Below are 8952 nucleotides of genomic sequence, written 5' to 3'. Positions count from 1 at the left end.
TTGAGAGAGAGTGGTGAAGATGGAGGTGAGGAGAGGGGGTGTTCATTTTCGAGAATCAATTTGAATTCATGCCGGGGCAATTGACTACTGGTGTCATCCGCCTTGTGCGGAGACTGGTGGAGAAATAGGAAAAGGAAGATGAACCTACATATGGTGTTCATTAATCTTGAAAATGCCTATGACAAAGTCTTGAGGAATGTCCTCTAGAGGTATTTGGAAGCTAAAGGTATCCCCAATGATTTACATATAGGGTGATAAAGGGCATGTATGATAGAGCCAAGAATCAGGTTAGAACATTAGGAGTAGACTCAAAACACTTTCCAGTTGAGATGAGGCTACAATCAGGGATTAGTTCTTAGCCCTTTCCTATTTGTCTTGACGATTGATGAGTTGACGCTGTCTATTCAGGAGGAGGTTCCATGGTATATGTTATTTGCGGACGATATAGTATTGTTTGACGAGATACGGAACAAAGCTAATGCGAGGTTGGAGGTTTGGAGACAGACTTTTGAGTCCAAAAGGTTCAGGTTGAGCACAACCAAAACATAATATATGAAGTGCAAATTCAGTATTGCATTGCATAAAGTGGATGTGGAAGTAAGGCTCGCCACACAGACTATTCCTTACGAGAATTTCTTTAAGTATCTGGAGTTCATAATCTAGTATAGTGAAGATATCAACAATGATGTCACGCATTGCATTGGGGCGACATGGATAAAATAGAGGCTTGCTGTTGGAGTCATGCGTGACAAGAAAGTACCACCTAAAATTAAGAGGTAAGCCTTATAGAATGGTGGTTAGACCGTCCTTGTTGTATGGGATGGAGTACTGGCCAGTCAAAAACTCACATGTTCAGAAAATGCATATTGTGAAGATGAGAATGTTGAAATAAATGTGTGGGCATACTAAGAGCAATAAGATTAGGAATAAGGTTATCTGAGAGAAGGTGGAAATGACCTCTGTGGCGGATAAAATGAGAAAAGCACGACTAAAATGTTATTGTTGTTGCATTTTTTTCCAAAAAACATTTTTCTTCATACCAAATACACCCTAGATTGACTTAATTAGAGTTTTTTTATAATGAGGGTAAGAAAGGGGAAAAGAGAGAAGGGATTATAAGATGGGAGAATCAAACTTTGACTAATAAAATAATAGTTCAGATTATCAACCAACTGAATTATTAAAATCCCACTTAATTAAAGTTATCTTTATCGTAGGCAAATTTCTTATCCTTTGTTTGACCAAACTCAAAGGATAAGAAAAAAAAATGTGTAATTGGATTTCCTCCGTGATGTCTAAGATTTAATAAAGCGCTGGGAAAATGTGTAAAGGCTACTCTATAAAGTTTTAAAGTTTATTACATGTGTTCTAATCTTATTATAACATTATTCAAACGCTTTGATTTCTCTTTTAAACTAAACAGTATTCAAACGCTTTGATTTCTCTTTTAAACTAAGCTTACATTAATATGTGATATGAAATTATGATTTCAAATCAATATTTGAATACCGATTTGGAATTCTGATTTCAAATCCCAAATTCTTCAATAAAAAAAATATGATTTGGGATTCCAAAGCATGATTTACATTACCCGTGTATATCTGTTGTAGCAGGTAAACTTCGTTATTTCCCAGGTTAGGCATCTATTTTTATGAAGAATATAGTTATCATTTAGGTGATGTAAAAAATAATTAACACTGTTCATATATAAGTTAAACTGAAACTAGTAACAATCAGAAAAACCATTTGGGTCTCACTTCTAGTTCCTCCTCTGTCAACTCCCTGTAGTCGTACCACTGTCCTCCTGCTTTGCCCACAGGCATAGGAGATCGAACAAAAATCTCTACTGGCTTTGGAACATGGACAACAAAAGTTAGCTCTCCAGCAGCAACTTCTGAAACTGGATTAGATATTCCGGCTGATTTATTAACCGGTACAACGGAGAACCATCCAAGACCAGATATAGCCACATCGCAGGTAGGTCTGTAGCGACAAATTAGCAACCAAAAAAAAGCATGTTAGGCATCCAGATAGTGTCACAGTTTATGAGACATGAATTGCTCACCTCTCAATATCTTTATACTTGATTTGTAACTGGCGCTTCGTTTCAAGTCCCATCCAGTCCTCTGCTTTTTCTTTTCCTGTTGGAGGTGTCAATAGAACTCCTAGTTCTTTCTGCAACAACGAGAAATGTTTTAAGCGTAAAGTACTTATAGAAAAAAGACCTCTATACATCCGTTGTATAATGATCTCTAAAGGGATTTCTACATGGTTGACAACTCTACCTACTATGACTGCCCATAATGAAATTATCATGAAGGCAAGCAAGGGTCAGGAATCCTATTACTTTTCCTTCATTCAACTCTCTCTTCCTTGAAAAAGAAAAAAAAAATGCTTTTTTCAGTTCTGTATTTGCATGTGCAGTGCTCCCCCCACCCACCTTTTTTTTTTCATTGCATCCATAACCCAAAACGGTCAAAGATCACTTAGTACAAAATACGAGAGTTTGGCATTACCTGGTAGAATTCATCTGCTTCTTCAGTAGGCACAATGTGAATTTGCAACGCCTTGGGTCCATAGAATGTCAGACAAGTATCTGGGAGAACCTGAAGTAATATTAAAGTCCACCAATTGAAAACAACTGATTGGGACTGCTTATATATACAAAGGAGACAAGATTTTTATGAGAAACCTTCAAAACATCAATTCGAACAAGGCCTCCCCAGAATATTGATAATCCACTCAAGCCACTTGATCTCATTCGGTCAGCTATCTGTGAGTCCAAGTTTTGCCCAGAACTCTGTTACATTAGCAAACCAGGAAAAAGAGAGAAATAGTTAATACACGTCAAGTTTGATAACATCAAGATCTCTTAAAGCAAATGTTGGAGAAAGAGCATACTGGAAAAGCTTGACCCCGAAGACGACTTTGAGGAGCAAGAGTAGGGAGATCTTCTGTGTGTATAACTGCAGCTTGCCTATGATGAAGATGGACTCCAGGGGTATCATACAATTTCTAAATTGTAATAAAGCGCATAGAAACTGTTAAAACCACGCACATTGGAAGAACTATCAATCTATTAAGTATTCATCTTTTAACATTGGAAATTAAACAAAATAAATAAATCAAGACAAGAAAGTTAGCTCATTCAGCAATTAGTGTGTCACACACTAAGGACAATAGCTATGGTGACTTCGATTAATGTCATTAGCTATTATGAATCTTTATCATTTTTAAAAAAAATGATTTTGCCATCCCTGTCATCAACCATGTGTAAATATGGTTTCCTGGGATTTGTTTGAGACACAAAAAAGTTATGAGCAGCTTAAACTTTTGTCAAATGAACTAATGTAGCACAGTTCCAGTGTCAAACAAAAATTCAAGCATTAGGGGAAAAATATTCTCAGCCGCAGATTAAGTTCCCACGAGTTTAATAGAAATTAGATAGTATCTCTTCCTCCTCTTTAAGATTCAAGGACTACACTTTTAACTTTCCCTTGCACCCAGTAATTCAAACACCATTTTAGAAGCTATCACATAAGGAAGTTGGATGATCATTTTCTATAGTGAGATACACTTACCTCACCACCAAGGAAAGCATCAATTGGGATTGGACCCAGTGTCGTTCCAGGAACAGCTGATTGTATTGGTTTGTATTTTCGTGCAGAGGCTGCAACTGGGTCCTTATATGACATCGTATCTGATTATAGTCATAGTAAGATATAGTAATAGCAGAGACAAAAAGGAGTGGACAAAGCAATGAAAGAGCAGATTTAAAGAACAAGCATGCATTAAAAGAGAAGACTGACAATTACAATTCCCAATTGCCATTATATTGCTAGCACATTAGTCCAGATCAAAGCAAGATTTCATTGGAAAATTGAAGCGACCATCACTTGGTAAAATTACGTTGGAAGTAATGGAAAAAGTACATCCGCATATTAGGTTATGTTTGGGTAGGCAGAGTTGTTGATAGGATCTTTCTAGCGCAGAACAAGATTCCAATTTGAGACAAACTCTATATGACCATCGATACTAGGACCTGCTCTTATTTGAAGTAACATAGGGAGAAAAACAAGCACAAAATTACAGCAATTGCAACCAAATCTAAGGGTTGAATTGCAACTCGGGTACTACATTTCATCCCCCAAAGAAACAACACTTAAAGAACTAAACCCTATGTACTAAATCGCCCACCAACAGCGTGATGAATACAGGGGCTCATAAATGACTTACTTAACAGCGCATTGATGAATGCAGATTTTCCCACGTTCGCTGAGCCCTGAAAAGTCAATAGCACTTGATATTTACATAAAATTGATTCCAAACAACAAAGAATTAACAAAGACACAGCACAACACAAGAAAATGTGACTAAGCATCAAATTCCAAGTTTCAGATACTAACCAGAATGTATACATCCCTTCCCTGCAGGAAATTACTAACAGCAGATTAGTAAGCCGTAAAATGGAGCGAAGAAATGGAATCTAAAAGTAAAGCCTACAATATGTTTGTTTAAGCAGGAAGAAAGTTCATTGACAAAGTAATAAAGATCCTTCCAAATAAAAACAAGAAGGTTCATATAATAGCTGAAAGAACAAACAATTGGGCTTGATCCCAAAAATCCTGGACAGCCTAGATCCAAGTAATAAATAATGACCACAAGATATCTTAATTTTATGAGAAAGAATTAACAAGCCTTTAATGCCAATTACTAGCTAGATGGAATAAACTTTTACTAGAAGAGATTGATTTGATTCCATTAGGTGTCTTTATCACTACATATCCAGACACAATTTCTTTCATACTTAAGTTCATCCATGTCTAAAAAAATTCGTCAAACAGAATCATGAGACACATCTATTTATTTATCAGCTGATTTAGTAATGGAAGAACTGGCATAAACCATGAAACAGTAGTTCCAACAAATATGAGGTTTTTCCTTTGGGGATGCTAAATGAGATTCTGAGGGAACTGACCACAGTATACTGATCAGCATCCCAAAAAAAGATGCACTGTGAACATCCTATTCAGATATAAGGAATTCCTGATGGTAATTTAGTGCCTTTAGTCCAAGTGAAAGTTGGTAAGCGTCAAGATAACTTTAAGAAGAAAGTGCATGAATATGTATATAATTTTCAAACAATACACGTACAACACCAAGGAGAGTTTTACACAAAATGGACAACTGTAATTTTACATCTTCATAAAGAAGAAACCGATCTTTTTCTCATGAATACGTATATATAAAAACATGTTTTCAAACAATAGACGTACAACACCAAGGCAGTTTTACCCAAAATGGATACTTGTAATCTTACATCTTCATAGAGAACAAAACCGACCTTTTTTTCTTTTTGGATTTCTGACACCACCCCGGAGATTCCAACCAATGACTTTGAACTTGTTAAATGAACACTCAGAACACTGCAAAAAGGAGCATACTATTTCAATCTTTTGTTCTCGGGATTAGAAGTCTGACATGATATTTACCTCAACTACAATCACTAACTGAATATTACTAAACAGGAGAGATATAATCAAATTGCTACAAAGTGAACATGATCTCCAAAAGGATCACACAAAAGCAATACTGGTTATATATGACTAACTGACAATTAGGATCTCAAAAGAAGCACGCCAACTAATCCAAACTGAAGTTATGACTTCCATTGCACCGTATGAGTCTGATATATAAAGGATACATAATGCACCTCAAACTTACTTAAGCTTCTTCTTCATTGTGGCCTCCACAACCCAGTCACCAACACAATTAAGATCAGTTTCTTTTGGAAGAAGATCCACCTTAAGAAAGTTAAAGAGAGTGCAAAATATTTTAGCTGGAAAAGATATACAACAAGTTAGTATTGCCATTAACTGCATAACACTTAGTTGCTATTGTTACCTTAGTTATAACCAAAATTATGGGATTTGCACCAGCAAGATCTCGGACACGAGCCAAAAAACTGCCATTGAAGTCTACAATATCAACCTACAGATGGTGATCCATGAAGGTACGAAGGGTGCAGAAAACACAAATAAACAAGGTTTAGTAGTCGATGACATGAACTGAAAAATGAGAAACACCAATCATATTTCTTTGTTTTATCAATATAGTAATCAACATCAGTATTATCAATCTTAAGGATGAACTACAATCTTCATTTTTTAACAGGAAGAATAATACTTGAAATTGTTATCATCCGTTAGTTACTCCTGGTAGCAAGGCTGTTCAGCTTTACCTAAGATTCCTAATGCGCAGATACTAAGCCCCAAGCTGAGCTGGAGGCCTAGAAATTCAATGCAGGACAAAGCCGTATAACCATTCAAATAGGACAGTGAAGATATGAATCAAGCAGTCAAGAACATATTATAAAGTAATATTCCTATAGTGAGAGTCATTGTAGTGTATTATTTGAGTTAGTTCACTCTGATGTATGGGAGAAATTTTATCTCCGACTGCCAACTGCTTGAAGTCTACATAGAATATAGAAAATTGACTTAGATATTCAATCAATGTATTATTTCAAACTACATTTATAAACCTTCAGTTTAAAAACTCAAATTGGCAATACTCTGGCTGCACCACAGATTACAACCTCATTAAGAAATTTCAAACAAATTGGAGTCGTTTTTCGGTGGTTACCAATTTAACAATCAAAGCTTTCTCATGGCGCACATGAGACAACTTTTCTCGAAGCTCTTCAGCTGTGACAAATTGCTTGCCTCCAGAATAACCTCCATTTCCACCTACTGCAGTTATCATATGCCCATGAGACAATAGACGACACCGTCCACATAGAATTTTACGAAGTTGGTGATGTTTCTTTTTCTGCCATCCATCCAAGAAATAAAATGAGCGAAAGCATCAACAGTAATCTTATAAAATTTAGTGAATATACTAACTTAAATATTTCCCGGATAGAATTAGTTCAGTAAAACTCCCAAAATTATAGAGACCTTATCACAAATACACATAACGCATTAATTAGCAAATTTTAATACCAAATCGTATGTCTCCTGGTCAACATAACCCGGAACATCCACTTCCGATGTGTGTAACGGAGCTCCACAGCCGTAACAGCAAGGAGCCAAGTTCGAAATTTTGAAGATATTATCTTTCTTCTTCTTTTTCTTCTTAGTTGTGGCTAGCACCGATGAAGATGCAGCGACGGCCTGTTGGCGTTGAAGATATATGTCACCTCGGGTGGGGGCGGCAGCTCCATAGCCCTCGGGTTCGGATTCTGAGATAGTTTGGGGTTCAGTGGATTTGCAAAAGATAAGGGTGGGTTTTGAAGTGTGGAATTTGTATATGTTAAGGTTAGTGGAGGAGGAATTGGGTATAGGGAATGGGCAAATGGAAGATAAGGAGGATAGAGCTAGGAGTTTAGGCGCCATTGTTAATTGTGAAGGGAAGCTCGAACAGGAAAGATAATTGAAGAGATATTATTATGTGTAGTAAGGGATAGTTTGGTATAGTTTATTAAAATAATGCTAAATAGAGATTATTAGTAATGTTTGTATTAATTATATTTGAATTAATTATACATAGAATTTTTTTTATGCATTGTTTGGTTTAGTGTATTAAAAAATAATATGCAAATGCATAAAAATATCTTCAACAATTATGATGGCACTACTAGTACATCTAATTAATACATGCATTATTTTTGTTAACGCACTCTATCAAATGATCCCTAATTTTATAAAAGGAAACTTATATAAATCTATATATATAATAAGGCGGAATGACCTGCGAGACCCTTGTACTTGGCTCCATTTGTCAGTTGGACCGGTCTACTTATCACTTTGCCAACTGAACCCTTAAACTTATTTGAACACAATATTTTAAACCCCTCTGACCATTGATCGACCTTATGTGGCATTGATATTGCTGAGTTGGAAAAGAATATGATTACACACATTTGAAAGCAAGTAAATACTATATTTACATTTAAAAAAATAATTAAAAACTAATAATCAATTTTAGAAAAAATCAAACAAACATATCTTCCTCAACCATTCCTCTCCACCCTCTCTCCTCCGCCCCGACCCTCTCTCTTCTTCTTGGAATTTCATTCACCACACCCACTCTCCTCTTCCTCCTCTTCTTCCTCAACACACACTTCTCTTTTGCTGCAAATCAGCCCCCCACTCTAATCACTTCGTTCTACCCTCACTCCTAACCCTTTTAAGTTTTTAATTTTTTAGTCTAAAAATATTGAAATCATTATTTGTATTAGTTCACTTTAAAGAAAAGATGTAGGTATGGGTTACATGAAGGGCTTGAAGAGCAATAAAAGGGTTTTGAGAATTTGTGAAATTGATTCAAAATTGTGATTGAGGTTCAAATCTATTATTTGTGTTAGTTGACTTTAAAGAAGAGATGTAGGTATGGGTTACATGAAAATTGATTGATGGATATTGAAAAATTGAAAACTCCATTGATAAAGTTATAGTAAGCTTGAAGAGCAATAAATTAATTTTGAGAATTTGTTAAATTGATTCAAAATTGTGATTGAGGTTTGTTGGATTTGTGTTGGTGAATTTGTAGTTAAATTTTCATGTAAAATGGGGAAGAATTTCATTTATCTAACATGAATTTGTTGCTCACTTTGTGAACAAATATGAAGAACATGCCTTGAGATTTTTCAAAAATTATAAAAGTGCCCTAATTGATTTTTTTATTTTTTTAACATGTAATTCACATTTGTCATTAAAAAATGACATGGAATTTCATGTGTGCTCGATTGTACAACACGCACACTAATCAGATGAAAATGGGGTTTAAAATATTGTGTTCAGATGAGTTTAAGGGCTCGGTTGGCAAAGTAATAAGTAGAAGAATGCAACTGACAAACAGAGCCAAATATAAGAGTCTCTGAGGTCATTCCATAATAATGCAAACATTAAATCCCTTGCATTTCTAATACCTAAAAATCTATGATATTAG

General features: G+C 35.5%; 1 protein-coding gene across 1 annotated transcript; it reads right to left on the bottom strand.

Annotated features, from left to right (window-relative positions):
* Positions 1-1519: 1519 nt before the first annotated feature.
* Positions 1520-7462, bottom strand: LOC129895542 (putative nitric oxide synthase). Its single transcript, XM_055971267.1, has 13 exons — positions 7005-7462; positions 6646-6831; positions 5905-5991; positions 5725-5804; positions 5345-5426; positions 4407-4427; positions 4237-4282; positions 3582-3700; positions 2902-3015; positions 2693-2800; positions 2517-2606; positions 2066-2175; positions 1520-1983 (listed from the first exon to the last, which is right to left on the bottom strand). Exons 1-13 carry the CDS (start codon positions 7395-7397, stop codon positions 1734-1736), a joined length of 1686 nt encoding a protein of 561 aa, XP_055827242.1. The 5' UTR covers positions 7398-7462; the 3' UTR covers positions 1520-1733.
* Between the last annotated feature and the right edge of the window lie 1490 nt (positions 7463-8952).

This window comes from Solanum dulcamara, chromosome 7, assembly GCF_947179165.1.
Source record: "Solanum dulcamara chromosome 7, daSolDulc1.2, whole genome shotgun sequence".
Taxonomy (NCBI): domain Eukaryota; kingdom Viridiplantae; phylum Streptophyta; class Magnoliopsida; order Solanales; family Solanaceae; genus Solanum; species Solanum dulcamara.
Note: the sequence above shows the minus strand (reverse complement) of the source record. Positions and strands in the feature narration are given on the sequence as shown.

Bases quoted from the DNA above. Each gene is read 5' to 3' on its own strand.
- LOC129895542 (XM_055971267.1), bottom strand. From the start codon at position 7,397: ATGGCGCCTAAACTCCTAGCTCTATCCTCCTTATCTTCCATTTGCCCA. The intron at 4,428-5,344 runs GTCGGTTTTGTT...AATTTCCTGCAG, and splicing joins AAATCCAAAAAGAAAAAAAG to GGAAGGGATGTATACATTCT. The intron at 3,016-3,581 runs GTAAGTGTATCT...ATTACAATTTAG, and splicing joins ATGCTTTCCTTGGTGGTGAG to AAATTGTATGATACCCCTGG.